Source organism: Rhamphochromis sp. 'chilingali' (assembly GCF_963969265.1).
Source record: "Rhamphochromis sp. 'chilingali' genome assembly, chromosome: 1".
Classification (NCBI taxonomy): Eukaryota; Metazoa; Chordata; class Actinopteri; order Cichliformes; family Cichlidae; genus Rhamphochromis; species Rhamphochromis sp. 'chilingali'.
Genome location: NC_137929.1, coordinates 68475717 through 68493109, shown reverse-complemented (window position 1 = coordinate 68493109; position 17393 = coordinate 68475717). Strand labels below are relative to the sequence as shown.

Here is a 17393-nt window from a genome sequence, read left to right as displayed (position 1 = left end):
AACTTATTTTCTTTTATGACTTTGTTTTTCTTTTCATGGCACCCCCTCCTTTTAAGACGTCCCGTCCTTTGTTTGTTATATTTGTGTTTATGGCACCCCCTCCCTTCAAGTCCTTTCCATTGTTTATGTATGTGTTTCTGTTCTGTCTTTTGTGAATTCCTTGTCTTTTTCCTTTTGTTTGTTATCGGTTTTTTTTTTTTTTTTTAATTTTTGTCAGGGATACATACACATACACTCACTAAACATTACATTATTAATGTTTAAACTTTTTTTGGAGGTTGCTCATCCTCAGAATCTGTAATTATATAAGGGATTTGGTCTAAAAGTTAAACAAAAAGAACATAAACAAAAATGGTAATATTGAACTGTGTATTTTTTTGCTTATTTTGCCATAAGTTACAGTAACATAAAACAGCACACAAAAAAGGTTAAAAACTAACAATAATTTGAAGACACGAGTATCTTACTTGTTTATGGTTGAATTGTGCTGATCTTAAATGAGAAAAAGAAAAAAGCACAATGTGTGTGTGAGTGCAGAAATGACGGCGGACTCATTAAAATAATGGGTGACTGTGTTAGGTTTTGTATTGTTGATTGTCATTTATGCTTAGAAATATTTAACCATATATTCTTAGAGGTGTATAATCAATTGTGTAGTGATAGGATGTGTATTCTCTAACAGGCTACAAAGGCTTGGTGTGTATTCCACACTAGAATGCACACCCACATCCTGGGAGCACGAGAGAGGTCGTACCTTGTCTTATCCGGTTGTTCAGTGATGACGCGACGAATCCTACTTCCGGGTCTAAAGTAGTCTGCGTTTAATATAGCTTTTGTGTTGTTAACATGTTTAATGTTATGTATTTTCTTCTATTTGATCTCACAAAGCTCCTAAAACAGTCAGTGATCCCCGTTGACCTCCCTCGGCTTTTATTACCGCTAATCATTTATTTAAGCTCAGTTTTTAAAACCTTAGGATGTAACTACAGCCCAGCCCATGCAGCAGTATATGAACGACTAACCTCGTATTGTGGATGGATTATCTCAGTTGTTCTCCTGGCTGAAGTTTGGTCCTTTTACAGCATCCTGCCATGCGATTACATTTGTTCCTGACCACCGAGAACACTCACGTTAACTTTTATCGAGTGGAAAAAAAAGTTAGCTTGTTTATATTATGCTAACATAGCTGTGTCGCTAGCGGTCACGTAGCACATCATTATATACCAGCTAGCCCAACTTCAGTAACCCTACAAACGTCACTGCTGTTTAGTTTTCTGTCTTCATTTATGCTGGAAGTGATAGCAGAGCTGTACGTTTTAATTTGTTTCCAAAACCCCGCAGTCAGGACATGCTATATTGTATTTAGATAGAAGCTAGCGAGCTAACTCCCTGCTAACTTCTAACTCGGTTAAATGTCATAAATTCCGTTTTCATGGATGCCTGGATGTTAAACTCAATTGTTACACCTGGTAGAGCAGAACGCTGATCATTTTATTAAAGATGAAAGACTTTAGACAGTTTTTCAACTCTCAGTAATGCCACAGTGATCGTTTGATATATGGACCTGCAGCGGAGTTTAGACCCAGACACGGCTAGTGACGTCAGACTGAACAACCGGATTGTTTTATGGTAGGATTAACGTAGCTACGTCTGTTCTAGTCTAAGTGCTTTTTGTTTAGATGAACTGCTGGACTTCCTCACCGTGTTATCTAGGGTGAACCATCTAGGGTGAGGGGGGGTCTACCCTCTAGTGATGGGTCGTTCGCGAACGAAATGGCTCTTAGAGCCGGCTCTTTGACGTGAACGACGCGAGCCGGCTCCTTATCGCGAGCCGTCACGTGGGTTTTTTTTTTCTTTCTCTCACCCTCTCTCTCTCTCTCTCGCACTTTTTTTCCGCTTCACTTCGCACCTGAGCCTTGTGCTTTATGCTGGGCAGAGGGGGGAGGGGCGGTAGTTACACTCAGTAGCACAGGAACAGAGCCAGAGGGAGAGAGAGAGAAAGAGAGCCAGGGACAACAACGTCACATTAGAAAGGTATAGTAATCATCCACAACTATTTTCGGTTGCAGATGATAAAGGATTCAGAAAGTTTATTCATGCAGGCCCATATGACAGAGAATATGCATCTTCTTTTTGTTTTCATATTATAATTTATATTTAATTGTGTTGTGGTTTGCAGTGTTTTGTGTTGTTTTCACTTTAAATTTGTAAAAGGAAAAAGCTGAAAATTTAAATAGTTAAAATTTGAAATGTGAATAGTTGATTTTTGTATTATATGATTTATTTATTACATTTTATGTGGAGTGAAAAAATAAAAGTATATTTACAGTGGCCCCTACAGACAAAGCACATACAAACTTCAAATCACGTACGAACTCTGAAGCACGTACAAACTCCAAAACACGTAAAAACACGTACAAACTCCAAAACACGTACAAAAAACTCAGAAGCACATAAAAACTCAAAACACGTACAAAAGACAACAGAAGTGCTCCAGGATGCTGGGCGCAGTGTTGAGCTTTTGTTACCTAGTGGCTACACAAGCCAGCAAGTACCAACGACCGGATTTGGTGTGTGGTAGTAACAGGTAAATGAACTTTTTTTAAAATTATTTGAATATATTTGAGTGCCTGTGTATAAATACACAAACAATACACACATGCTTTCAATTGTGTAATTTAAGTGATCTAGTAGCTCTGCTTTGGAAGTTCAGTTCATGCTAGAAATGTGTTTTGGAGTTTGTACGTGTTTTGTCTCTAGGGGCCACCGCATATATTTATATATAAACATATACAAATAAAACCACTTTTTTTACGTTAGTAATTCCTTTTGTGCATAATTTTATATTATTGTTAATAATAAATTAATTAAAGCAACAAAACAACCTGAAGAGCCGGTTCGGAGCCGAAAGAGCCGGCTCTTTTTAGTGAGCCGAACCGAAAGAGCCGGATCTCTAAAAAGAGCCGGAAATCCCATCACTACTACCCTCTTCCTGACCAAGGATGTTATATGACCCTTTGATCAGCAGTACCACACACACACACACACACACACAGTATTCTTTGTTCACATGTATACCTATGTAAGATGCTATATGTTAATGACCCTATGCATATTCATGTAACCACAATAAAAGGAGTGCTATGGGGAGCCTGGCTGAGAGTCTGATGGAGGTCAAGTGGTGGGACGACACTTGGCTCTAGGCAGGTCTCCCTCATGCATGAGTAAACCAGAGAACTTTGGTGCCTACTTCGTGTCTTGCTTTCTGTGTAATTATATTGTCTTCAACGTTCCAGCGGATAGGTACAAGCTACAAACCTATCAGACTGTACTGAGTTGATGACAAAGAATTAAAACCGTGTTTTACTATGTACATTTAAAATGTTTAAAAACAAATATGAAACTGAGTTTTGCTTACTGTACTTGTTGAATAATTGTTTCCTTTGGTTTCTGTTTTGTGAAATCTAGAACATGCTGCATATAAGAATGGTAGGTGCTTCAAGCTACATCATTGCTACATCATATTTGGTCAATAATAATATCTTTTTTGTTGTTGCCTCTTTTAATGCTTTGGCCATTTATTCATTCATCATCTATCATAAGAGCTACCTGCTACAGTGACCCCTTGTGAATGAGGGATCAGCCTAACTTATTTACTCTTTGTCAAAACTCATTCTCTAGGAGGAACGGAGATAATTTGGCAGTTTCTACAGAAAACAAATAGATCAAGAAAGGAGGAGAAAATTCCTGAAAATCTCAATGAAACATCAGGACATGTCCAAGAACACTGTGGGGATCAGGGAAATTGTTTTACTGCTACTGTTCATGAACATCATCTTTATCATTGCGTTAATCATGGATACAATGGATAAAACATGGATAAAATCCAAAAAGAAAATCAAGGAAAGAGAACAAAATCCCTGGATAGCTTAAGATAAGATAACCTTTATTAGTCCCACGCTTGGGAAATTTGTTCACACTTGAATGAGCTCAACGATTTGAAAATTAAACAGGAAATGACATTAAACTAATATTAAACTAATATTCAGGCTCTCTTCATCCTTCATCATCCATGCATGTCACACTCCTCAAAGAGTAGGGAATTTCAGAAAAATGTTGAGGCTGAAAAAGCTGACTAAAAAATACTTTATCTGAAGAATTTGTTCTCGATCCTTTTACTACAAGAGAAAATAAAAATAATGGTGTTGATGTTTCCACCTGAAAGAGGAGGCTTGTCTATGTTTATGATGAAACAGCTAAAGAAACACACACACACAAAGGACCGTATTTCCACACTCACCTTTGACCTTAAGTAGCACTGTGGTGTCTCTCAGGATGTTTCTTTCTTTGCTGTAGACCTCACAGCCATATTCTCTACTGTCTCCCACAGTCAGACACACACATGTTTCTGAATGTCTGAATGGCAGCTGGACAGACTCGCCCCCTGCTCCACCTGGGGGGCTGAGAGGACATCATACACATCATGAGCTGTACAGGAAGTCTTTAAGATGCTAACCTTTAGCATGTGTCTGCTCTATGAGTGGAGAAGGGAGTGATTTAAACAGTTACTGTGTATTTTCAGTGTTTGTTGTTCCTTAAAATATTAGTATTATTTTATGATTACAGTATCTGTCTGTTGTTTTAGACTGGAATCATGTTTCTGTCTTCCAAAATGTTTCTTCTTTTTCGGTGACAGTCAGTGGGACCCAGGAAGACCGTATACCTGCATCTCTACCAGTGTCTGTGCACTCCAGCCTCTTCTGTTCCATGTGAGATGATTTTCTCTGAGGCAGGAGAAATTATCTCCAAGATAAGAAACAGACTCGGCCATCGCACAGTGAAACAAATTCTATGGAAGCCAAGTTAATATAGTTCATATATTTATGTATGTATTTATATTTGTTGTTGTTAAACATGTCACGGATTTATGCAAATGAGTGCATGCGGTGTGGGAGGGTGAGAGAGAGAGAAAGGGGTTTGTACAGCGTAGGCAAGATGCTGCAACCGGGGAGAACAGAGCAGGTTTTTGTGTTGAGGATAAATTCAACCTGATTACTCCTGTAAGAAGATTTGCAAGCTGTGGAATACATTTTTGTTATATCTTTTCACATCGCAGTCCCGTGGAAGGTTTTCTTTTTCCTCTTCAAACTAACGTAGGCTACACGAGTGAAGCACGGGAAAACTGGTCTCAAGGTTATACAGATTCTCTTCTTAAATAAAACCCAAACAGGGTAACCTTAAATACATCATGATTTTACTTTACAAGTTCATAAACATTTTTTTCTTTCCAGTTAACAAACAATTCTATCCCCAGGTCAAAAATACGTACCCAAAAAATACATGTTCAAAGCAACACAACGGTGGCCCAAAATCAGATTGTGAACTCCACTCTTTGGAGTGGAAATTCATAACGAACCAGTTCATTTTATTTTGTAGATTCAAGCTGTTCTTCATATTTTGGGGCATCTGATGTCATCAGAGAAGACTGTGTTGAACAGCTTCGAATAATGAGCTTCAGAAAGCTTCATTTGACACATCACTTAATCATTTCCTTACGAACCATTAAATCAGGTACCGAAACAGTTAAGTTCTAAAGAATTCTTCGACGTCACTGATCACGTGACTCTGGCCAAACAAATCACACTTTGAAGCAGGGATTCTGAAGCATAGCGCGGAGCTTCAAGCTTTCAGCGGGCTAACGCTAGCTTTTAGTGTTCGGGTGTGGAGTGGAGCTTGTTGTTCGTGTCTCTGCGCGAAGAAACTGTAAGTTTGCTTTGTTTCCTCCTTTAACAGTTTGTCTTCATGAACTTTACTATTAGTTCAGCTCATGTTTGATTTCTTTAAACAACAAACTGTTTTTATTTTCGGAACAAAACCGTCGTTTCCTAAACAGTCAGCCCGTTGTGACTCGGCCGAGTGTGTCCGCCATTTCCTGTTACTGTTTGTGATCCAGCAATCAGACTAAACACGGAGTTCGGCCGCTGTTCCACAGTAACTGCTGGCAGATTAACCCGTGTTCGGGTCTGTGAGACCCGTACTCAGTTTTTTTTTTCAAAAGAAAAATTAAACAGTTAATATTTTTCAACCTGAAATTCATTGGCTTTGGCTTATTTTCTGTGAAGAACATAAATCCGAACTAATTTTCAATGACCTCATACTGTACCCCCCACGCATTTACATTACATGCAAGGTGTTCGGGTCCACTGGACCCAGGTCTAATAAAAGTGTTGAAAGTGTAGGTCCTGTGTTCCCACACTCTGTCTTCCTCCTTTCTGGTGCTGCTGATAGTGTTTTCTTCCCCTCCTGCTCCGCACAAACACCGTCTGCTCTGACATTCCCACACATTTTACCCTCTTTCTTGAGGAATCCAAATTTTATGTTCTCATACCCTGTCCCACCTGCAAATTAGGGGCATAATGCTGTAAATAAGACTTTGCCAGTGTGGTTCTTTATCACAACTGCTCAAGATGGCAAAAGATTATCTGCTGCGAGGGCCTTATTGATTTTGGAAGACAGAGGAGCTTCTGATGATGATGTCGGGGAAGAAGTTTCAGAATATGAGGATCACATTTTTTAAAATTCAGAGTCTGACAGTGACTTTGAAGAAGAGGGTGAGGTTGAGTGCCATTTAGTAACAAATGAAGATGAGTACCCCATGAGAAGCCAGCTCCAGGACCAGAACAAGCCCACCAGACAACAAATGAAGAAATATGGATGTAAAAAAAAAAAAAAAAATGGAGAAATTGAATGATCTTCTATCCCAAGAAATGTTGTCTTTCCACTCCACTTGATTATAACTGATTTTATTTTTTATAACATTTTATAAAAACAAAAACGAGAAGCACATTAATTCATAAATGTGATCTAACAAAGGTAAAGGGAAAAATTAACCATGTTTGCTGTTCATATGGCTTGTAAGTGGGATGAAGTAAACATTGTTGAGTAATTTAACATAAAATTGTTTGATAGTGTTAATTTGGAAAGCCAAAGCTCTAGCGGGTCCACCAGACCCATGAACACTGGCTGAGTAACAAAAAATACGAACACCACACAAGGGTTAACTGATACTTAGTTTAGCTAGCAGTTAGAATATGAACTGTCAGCTTGGTCCTGGGAATTGTTATGGCCATGTTTGACCTGCTGCTTTGTAGGACTACAGGAATGGAGGATTTGGAGGCTAATCTCTCTGTGACACTTTTTGTTGTGAACTGATGAAAGCTGTGGATGTTAGTCCAACACATCAAAAGCTCTCGGTTGATGATTTGTTTCCTCTGCAGGTAGAAAGTGTGTGTGAGCTGAGCAGCATGGATCAGTGTGAGGACAGAAAGGAGGGAGTCCCTCCCTCTAAAAGCACTCTGTGTGGGGAACATGAGAGCCAGATCAAAGCTCAGAGGTGAGATGACCATCTCTAACTGTCCATGACTCTTCTCCATGTCACAGCTCAGCACTCACATCACTGCTCCATCATTATTCACAGGAACCAACCTGGACCTCCACTCAGCGACGAGTCAAAGGACATGGATGATGAGTTTAAAGAAAACATCTGTCCTCCTGCAAAGAGGTAATGTGTGTCTAAATGTTGTGTCTCAGTGTTTGTGAATAAATCCTCCATCATGTTTAATGTCAGCTCAGCTGTGTTTCACACACATTTCTATGTTTATATGTGAAGCGGTGTGTGTTGGAGTGTTTCCACAAATGCATCATGTAAAGAATGGATGTTGTAGGAGGTGTGAAGAGGCTGAGTGTCTGTAGGACTCCAGCTGCTCAGTGTTCTTAATTTTCCTTAAATGTGTATATCAACAGCAGTGTCAAGGCTGAAGTTACATCAAGTGACATATACACGCCTAGTAGATGTCATTGCCAAGATGTAGTACTGCTGATTCTACATTTCATGTTTTGTAGATGAATCCTTGTTGCTGATATTTGTATCTTACTTTTTGCCTCTTGCAGTAGACTAACTTTCTTGAACAAATATTGTTTTCCTATAATAAAAATTAGTCACTTTTTTTAATCATTTATAATTTAATAAGCAAGTTGTTACACAAACAAGCCTTATCTCCTCATGCGTTTACTAAAATACCACAAAAATCTATAAGTAAAATGGACAGTTTAAAAAAACCTCGGTCCTTATAATCCAGTTGCAAAGATTTATTCTGCTGTTTAATGTCCTAAAATAAGTATATTCGACATATGATGAGACTTACTGACTATGAATCATGTCCACATGTTTTACAGGCCAAAGACGGAGAAGGCAGTGAAAGTGCAGCTGCTTGAAATGTTGAACAATCTGGGAGACGAGGAGCTGAAACATTTCCAGTTTTACCTGCACAATGACCCTGGCGATGACTTCCCCAAAGTCTTTAAACGCCAACTGGAAAATGCAGACAGACTGAAAACAGTTACACTGGTGCTGCAGACGTATGCGGGCAATGAACTGGAGGTGGCGAGCTCGATTTTAAAGAGGATGAATGAAGGTCGGACTGCGCAGTATGCAGATACATTATCACAATTAATTTTGTGATATGTATTAAACTGAGGCTGTTTTAGTCTAAATGAATATCAATGGTACTAAAAGTAGCTGTAGCTAATACTACATCTGTGGGATGATTATGGGTAAATTTTTTTTCTCTAATGATTAAAATTTTGTGAAGAAGTTCATGAAGTCATTACTAGCTAACGTTAAAGGGATGGTTGGCTCAACAGAGCTCTGACTTTTTGTCAGCCTGGCTACAGAGCTGAAGAGAAACCTGGGGTTCTTATTTTCTTCAATCAGTGACGAATAGTAAGATGTTCTGGCTTTGCGGAGGGCTTTCTTATAAAGCAACCAACTATTTTTCGAGGCTAAATTATGATCTTCTAAATTTGTGACACGCTGTTTCATCTCTGGCTTATTAGATTTCATCCCGCTTTAAGGTGCAGGTGAAATCTACTCTCCACTGCTGTGTAATCCGTTATTGTATTAGGCTTTGTTATAAGGGAATGATCAGACGAGTGTTTTCAGTAAACACTGTTAGATGTTCAGTTTCTATTCCATATGTTAAAACTAAATCTGTGTGGGTTCTTTTACACACTGAGAGAAGCCAATTCAGTCTATTAACTAATTAAATGCTGTGTTTAGGCTGTCATTTTTAGCATCTTCATGGATGTTAATATAAATGAATGACCTTGTTCAATAAAATATTTTTAAGTATTTTCTATATCTAGAATTGTATGTTTCTAACCTTTGTGACATGTCATTTTCATGCTAATTGAAGATGGTTCAATGAAAGGTCCAATTTGATTTGTGTTCAAATTACCCAAATATCTCCTGAGATTTTAACGAAAGTTATTAAGATGGAAATGCATGATTATATAAATAATGGTTGACACTGTAAAAACCATAATAGACTAATCATCCTTCTTACTGTTTTTAATTCAGAGGCTCTTCAAAAGTGTCATCGTCATCTTAAATTCAAGTCTAATCTGAAGAAGAAGTTCCAGTGTGTGTTTGAGGGGATCGCTAAAGCAGGAAACCCAACCCTCCTGAATCAGATCTACACAGAGCTCTACATCACAGAGGGAGGGACTGCAGAGGTCAATGATGAACATGAGGTCATACAGATTGAAACAGCATCCAGGAAACCAGACAGACCAGAAACAAGAATCAGACAAGAAGACATCTTTAAAGCCTCACCTGGAAGAGACGAGCCAATCAGAACAGTGCTGACAAAGGGAGTGTCTGGCATTGGGAAAACAGTCTTAACACAGAAATACACCCTGGACTGGGCTGAAGACAAAGCCAACCAGGACATCCAGTTCATATTTCCATTCACTTTCAGAGAGCTGAATGTGCTGGAAGAAAAAAAGTTCAGCTTGGTGGGACTTGTTCATCGCTTCTTTACTGAAACCAAAGAAGCAGGAATCTCCAGGTTTGAAGACTTCCAGGTTGTGTTCATCTTTGATGGTCTGGATGAGTGTCGACTTCCTCTGGACTTCCACAAAACTACAATCCTAACTGACCCCAGAGAGTCCACCTCAGTGGATGTGCTGCTGATAAACCTCATCAGGGGGAAACTGCTTCCCTCTGCTCACCTCTGGATAACCACACGACCTGCAGCAGCCAATCAGATCCCTCCTAACTGTGTTGGCATGGTGACAGAGGTCAAAGGGTTCACTGACCCACAGAAGGAGCAGTACTTCAGGAAGAGATTCCGAGATAAGCATCAGGCCAGCAGGATCATCTCCCACATCAAGACATCACGAAGCCTCCACATCATGTGTCACATCCCAGTCTTCTGCTGGATCACTGCTACAGTTCTGGGGGATGAGCTGAAAACCAGACAGGGAGGACAGCTGCCCAAGACCCTGACTGAGATGTACATCCACTTCCTGGTGGTTCAGGCCAAAGTGAAGAAGGTCAAGTATGATGGAGGAGCTGAGACAGATCCACACTGGAGTCCAGAGAGCAGGAAGATGATTGAATCTCTGGGAAAACTGGCTTTTGATCAGCTGCAGAAAGGAAACCTGATCTTCTATGAATCAGACCTGACAGAGTGTGGCATCGATATCAGAGCAGCCTCAGTGTACTCAGGAGTGTTCACACAGATCTTTAAAGAGGAGAGAGGACTGTACCAGGACAAGGTGTTCTGCTTCATCCATCTGAGTGTTCAGGAGTTTCTGGCTGCTCTTCATGTCCATCTGACCTTCATCAACTCTGAAGTCAATCTGATGAAAAAACAACATGTCTACCAAATTGCTGTGGATAAGGCTTTAAGGAGTCCAAATGGACACCTGGACTTGTACCTCCGCTTCCTCCTGGGTCTTTCACTACAGACCAATCAGACTCTCCTACGAGGCCTGCTGACACAGACAGGAAGTTGCTCACAGACCAATCAGGAAACAGTCCAGTACATCAAGAAGAAACTCAATGAGAAGCTGTCTGCAGAGAAAAGCATCAATCTGTTCCACTGTCTGAATGAACTGACTGATCGTTCTCTAGTGGAGCAGGTCCAACAGTCCCTGAGATCAGGAAGTCTCTCCACAGATAAAGTGTCTCCTGCTCAGTGGTCAGCTCTGGTTTTCATGTTACTGTCATCAGAAGAAGATCTGGATGTGTTTGACCTGAAAAAATACTCTGCTTCAGAAGGGGCTCTTGTGGGGCTGCTGCCAGTGATCAAAGTCTCCAACAAAGCTTTGTAAGGAAATTTCTGATCAGGCTTTTATTTTCTAAATATTTATTCTAGTAACAATTGCAATTTGTTCATGGCACAATCGTGCCATGAACAAATTGGACGAGCACTGTGATGGGTGCTCGTCCATTTAAAAAAAAAAAAAAAAAAAAAAAAAAAAAAAACACTTTAAAGTGCAATGATCATCAGCACTAAATCAAGTATATGATTCTCCTAAAAATTCAAAGCAACAGACAGTATCAACATTTCTGAGACATCTGTCGGTGTAACACTTACCAAAGTACCATTCAAAACGGTTTACTTTATACCAAAAACTCATGGACTAATCCAGTGTCCTGTTACTAGGGATGGGTGTCGTTTAGGTTTTATCCAATAACAGTGCCAAACCAGTACTTTTGAAACTGTGCCGGTTCTTAAACTGTGCTTAAAGAATGGAGAACACAAACTTTGTGCAAAAACCTCTTACGTTTTTATTTTTAGCAGTCTCTATTTTTCTGCAAAATGATAACCAAGTTAGCCTTTTCTGTTGATACAACATGAAGGGAGTACCTGCCATCAAACAAGAAGACAGCCGCATGTAACTACGACAGTGTTTGCTAATTCACCTTGCATGCATTAATGTAATAACGTGGTTAGCCTACTCAACGTAAATTACACACGAACGACATTAAGCTACTCGCCCAGAGAAGAACAGCTGCTGCTGTCATCATCATCCGTCGCCATTTCTGCTACACTGGCAGGGCTAGGGGCCAGGACTCTACTCTTCAGTTTCTTGGGGGATGTTGCTAACTCCAGGTCCGATAACAGGCACCACACCCGCAGTAGATGTGCTTGTTGTGAGGTCTTGCAGCAAGCTGTCAAATACGATGTATTTCGCGGCTTTTAAAAAAACGCTATGCGTCGCCAGGTGTTTCATCAGATTTGAGGTGTTACCTCCTTTGCACAGTATCGCCTCCATCACCACCTAGTCAAGACTGGGTTGAGAAATTTCATAAGAAGTGTTCTTGGTGGAACATTATTATTTCCCTTCAACCTGATCTGGTGCATTATATCCAGTTCAGCTGGCAACATCAAGCACATCCAGTATCCATTACGGTATTTTCACGACCATAAGACGCACTGTACTGAAAGGCGCAGTCTCAGTTATGTGTGCCATTACTGTATTTAACACACACATAAGGCGCACCTGATTATAGGGTGCATACAAGTATGCATATTTAAAACTAAAGCGGGAGCAAAACTGAGTTTGGTACTAACATTTTTATTACCTGTAATCGTCACCAATCAAACCCATCGAAGTCTTCATCCTCTGTCTGAATTGAACAGCTGCGCTAAATCTCCATCAAACATTCCAGGTTCACTTTCTTCACCGTCAGAGTCACTTTCCGTGCTGTGCGGCTCCTCGGAAATTATGGCGGCTTTTGCGAAAGCTTGAACAACAGTGCCAGCAGACATGTTAGCCCAAGCATCTACAATCCATTCGCAAATTGTGGCGTAACTCGCCCGGCGCTGCCTTCCACTCTTAGTGAAACTGTGGTCTCCATCGGTCATCCATCGCTCCCACGCCGCTCGCAGCCTTACTTTGAACGGCCGGTTCACACCAATGTCCAGCGGTTGGAGTTCCTTTGTCAGGCCTCCCGGAATGACAGCAAGCTCACAGTTCATTTGCTTAACTTGTTTTTTTCACATCGGCTGTGAGATGGGCACGCATAGAGTCACAGATCAACAGCGATGGTGATGCGTGGAAAAAACCACCTGGTCTCCTTACATACACCTCCCTCAGCCACTCTTTCATCATTTCCTCATCCATCCAGCCCTTTTCATTTGCCTTAATGATGATTCCTGCTGGAGACTTCTCTTTAGGCAAAGTCTTTCTCTTAAAAATCACCATAGGCGGCAGTTTCTGTCCATTAGCATGGCAGCCAAGCACAACAGTAAAAGAAGACTTTTCGTTCCCCATTGTGCGTATCGCTACCATGCTGGTCCCCTTCTTCTCCACATTGTGACTCACCGGGATGTCGAAAGTGAGCGGCACCTCTTCCATGTTAGTGATGTGGCTGGGCTGGATGTGTTTGTCGGCGATGTGTTTGCTGCAGTAGGAGCGGAAGATGGCCAGCTTTTCCTTATAATCCGCTGGAAGTTGCTGCACTACCGTAGTCCTGGTCTGGATGGAAAAATGGCACCGTTTCATGAAACAAAAGCACCAAGACGGACCTCATTGGAAATGTTCAATTTTCATTTCTTCTGCTAGCGAAACTGCTTTTAGTCGAATGGTGACCATCAAAACGCTTCTCCAACTCGTTCTTTGCTCGATGATCCACTGCTCGAGTCTTTCCTCCAACTCGGGGCCACCTCGCCTTATGTCCGCGGAAAGTCAGCTGCGTGTTCTTGACCTCTCGGAGCTTGTTTTCCAGCTTCCTCCACTTGCGAACCATCGATTCATTAATCTTAAATTCTCTCGCGGCTGCTCGATTTCCATGTTCCTCCGCGTAGCTGATGGCCTTCAGTTTAAACTGTGCTTCATAAGCGTGTCTCTTTGCCATTTTCAGGGTTGTTAAAACAACGAAGTTCTGCATAACGCACATACCTGTTCTTTTATACAGGTATGTGCGATTGTAGCGGTATATACAATCAACGCCCACACTTCACTCTTTAGCGTTCTCATGGTGATCTCTACTACGTCCTCCTTACAACACACACAGGGTGCACTGCACTATAGGGCGCGCCGCACTTTTTGAAGAAAATCTAAGACTTTTATGTGCGCCTTATAGACCCGAAAATACGGTATACCAAAATAAGATTCTTTCAGGCTCCTATGTCAGTCCTATGCCTGGTAGCTGTGTGGTTCCTTGGTGGGTCCTGGGTGGGCTTGGGGACTTGGACTTCTGGGGGTCTTGGGTCATGGCTGGTGTGTTGCCAGGTTGTGGGTGGGTGAGTGCATGCACAGGGTACCCAATCTAGATGGGCCCGGGCCTGGACACCATGCCATTAGTGGGTTTCGGGGAACGGGGTTCCCTCTTCCGGGGTGTGTAGGGTCCTCGGTTCGCTTGGCCCAGGGCTCAGTCTGCTCTGGCCTGGCCAGCTGCCAGTGGAGCCTGCGGGCTCATTTCTGCGGCCGCCTGTGACTTGTGCTGCTGGGTGACTTTTCTAGGTGGGTGGTGTGATTGTGGTCCTCCTTGGGTTCTCGAGCTCTGGGGAGGAAGGGCCTCTGGCTCTCTGGTGCCCGAGTCTCCTCCATGCCTGCTTCATGTCCTATGTGGCAGGGCTGTTCCTCGCCACACCCAGTATAAGACATTTACATGGAGAAACCCTATGAATACAAGTGCGCTCAGACACAGGTGTGGACAGAGATGTACAAACAATTAATCCCAGAAACACACTATCTTGGTTGCTGCTCAGTAACATTTATTGTTTACGGTTACTTTTGCATATGTTGGTTGTTTCTATGGTTTCTGTGCTATGTCTTGTTCCTTCCTTCCAGCTTACATTTTGAAATTTTTAGTTAACCATGACTTGTAGTGTCCCTACAGCGCGCGCGTGTGTGTTTGTGGGGGTGTTATTTATTTATTTTTCCTCCTTCTCTTTTTAACAAATGTCACAGATTTCATGCTTCTTTATTTTTAGGCTGAGTGTCTGTGAGCTGTCAAAGGCAGGCTGTGAAGCTCTGACTTCAGTACTCAGCTACAAGTCGTCTAGTCTGACAGAGCTGGACCTTAGGATCGACAGCTTGGACGATTCAGGTGTAAAGCTTCTGTCTGCAGCCTTGGGGAGTTCATGTTGTAAACTGAATACTCTAAGGTCAGTATATTCAGTTTTTTGTTTTGTTTTTTGTTTTTTTTTCTCCCTTGTTCAGCTGACAAATGAAACGGTTAAAAATGCCACTCATAAGTGTTTATTAGTATTTCTCATTATCCCCAAGTTAAACTGTCACATTTCTAACCTGTTTAATCCCAGGCATTAAGGATTATTTTAAAACACATTGCTAAATGTAGTAGCTTATTAGTAAAACGAGTGTTTCATTGTTCATGTTATAATTTTCAGACTGAGTCTCAGTAACCTCTCGGAGAGCAGCTCTGAAACTCTTTCTGCTGGACTGCAGAATCTAAACTGCAAGCTGATTACTCTGAGGTCAGATCAAGTAACATTTTATTTTTCAGAATTAATCGATAAGTTGATTAAAGTTTAGCCAATCATTGTTGCATCTTAAAAAAACAGGATTGAATATTGGCAATAACGCCATGCTGACAACACTTTAACACTAGTGTGTTTTCTTGTGGGTGTTGTTTTTGGTTTTTTTTGTTTTGTTTTTGTTTTTTTAAATAGGCTAATGGGCTGTAAGTTCTCAGAGGGAAGCTGTGAAGCTCTGTCCTCAGTTCTCAGCTCCCAATCCTCTAGTCTGAGAGAGCTGGACCTGAATAATTCTGAGCTGTGGGATTCAGGAATGAATCTTCGGTCTGTAGGAATAATGGCTTCACAGTGTACACTGGAAACACTAAGGTCAGATCAACAGTATTGTTTATTTTTATCAGTTGCCAAAAATAACCAATAATTGTAGCTAATTCAATAAAAGTCATCTATGTGTTATATAATTTCATAACTTCTCTCTTCACTACGATTACACTTTAACACAGGTGTTGTGTTCTCGATAATTTTTCAGACTGAGTAGCTGTTTCCTGTCAGAGGGAAGTTGTGAAGCTCTGTCCCCAGTTCTCAGCTCTCAGTCCTCAAGTCTGAAAGAGCTAAACCTGAGTAACAACAACCTGCAGGATTTGGGTGTGAAGCTTCTGTCTGCTGCACTGCAGAGTCCACAATGTAACCTTGAAACTCTCAGGTCAGGATTCAAATCTTTCCACAGAGGATCGTTTAAAATGTGATTTATATCTTTGCACAAAAAGCATCATAAGGGTGATACTTCAAGAGCCATGAGGTGGTACTCATTGTGAGAAGTTTGAGAACCACTGTGGTAGCTTAGAAACATGAATCAGCGCAGTGCACCTGGTAGAAAGGTTTCTGGTTGGGCTGGTGGGGGGATTAATCTCCTAAGACCCAAACTCTGTCATGGCATGCATTTTTAATTTCTCTTTGCTATGAGGGAGATTGGGACCTGATGAATGTAAAAACAAAGAATTACCAGATAATTTGTTTTGTTTTTTGTACCTAATTTTTGTTTCTGAGAAAAATAAAATCCACATATGTTTTAAATTTTGATAGAACAGTGGCAGTATGATGTCATAAATTGATATCAGGCCCTTGTAGATAAAAATTAAGGATTGTGGCCACAGCTCAGTGCAGCAGCTTTGGCAATGGAGGTGTTGAGCATCATCCATTCGGACTCAATGTCCCCATTCTCCCTCAGAAGCTCAGCTACAGGTGGGGGTTAAAGAGCTTGCAGACCGGGGCCTCTGCCAAGTGTTCTTAGGGCAAGATCACTATAGGTTTAGGTGTGCCAGGTCTGTGCAGCATCCTCCCCCGCCATCTGATCCAACAGCCTACCAGGTGGTGATCAGTTGACAGCTCAGCCCCTCTCTTTAGGCTGTTCCTCAAAATCACACCCATCCAAGATCATTGTCTTTACCCATATGAATGTTGAAGTCTCTCTCACAGTAGGACAACTTGCTGTGGTACCAGCTCCCAGTTTGAGTTCAGGAGACAGACATCCTCTCTACTTTTAAGATCAGTTTCAAACTTTCCTTTTTGATAAAGCTTATAGTTAGAGCTGGATCAGTTGACCCTGAACCATCCCTTAGTTATGCTGCTACAGGCGCAGACTGTTGGTGGACTTCCCGTGATTCTCTGCTTTCTTCTCCACTCCCCTATTTTTACTACTGATGCTTTTATATGTCACTACCGCATATCCTTACCTTTTTTTTTTTCTCCTCTCCACTTAGTTTATCTTATAAAGTCATTTTAAATATAATGGATGGAAATGGATGTTGTTGTATCAGCCATCCATAAAATTGTTGTTCACAGATTGCTTGTTATTTTGTGTTTCTGCAGTCTGTCAGGCTGTCTGATCACAGAGGAAGGCTGTACTTTTCTGGTCTCAGCTCTGAACTCCAACCCCTCCCATCTGAGAGAGCTGGACCTGAGCTACAATCATCCAGGAGACTCAGGAATGGAGCTGTTGTTGGCTGGACAAAAGGATCCACGTTGGAGACTGGACACTCTCAGGTATGGAGAGAATGCCTGACAAAGGCGGAAGAGCTGGAAACATTTCTTGTGTCC

At 41.3% G+C, this 17393-nt stretch overlaps 1 protein-coding gene across 2 annotated transcripts in view; it reads left to right on the top strand.

The window, feature by feature from the left end:
* LOC308395936 (NACHT, LRR and PYD domains-containing protein 3-like) overlaps positions 1-17393 on the top strand; it is a 352248-nt gene that overhangs the window by 328790 nt on the left and 6065 nt on the right. The window contains exons 1-10 of one of the 2 annotated variants that reach the window (XM_080880995.1): positions 5639-5763; positions 7278-7393; positions 7478-7561; positions 8236-8474; positions 9419-11174; positions 14793-14966; positions 15210-15296; positions 15492-15665; positions 15826-15999; positions 17166-17339. In XM_080880995.1, the coding sequence (XP_080737121.1) occupies positions 7305-7393; positions 7478-7561; positions 8236-8474; positions 9419-11174; positions 14793-14966; positions 15210-15296; positions 15492-15665; positions 15826-15999; positions 17166-17339 (2951 nt within the window). In that variant the 5' untranslated portion in view covers positions 5639-5763; positions 7278-7304. Of the gene's footprint in view, positions 1-5638; positions 5764-7277; positions 7394-7477; positions 7562-8235; positions 8475-9418; positions 11175-14792; positions 14967-15209; positions 15297-15491; positions 15666-15825; positions 16000-17165; positions 17340-17393 lie in introns of those variants that run through there. The other variant, XM_080880996.1, reaches the window with a different exon arrangement.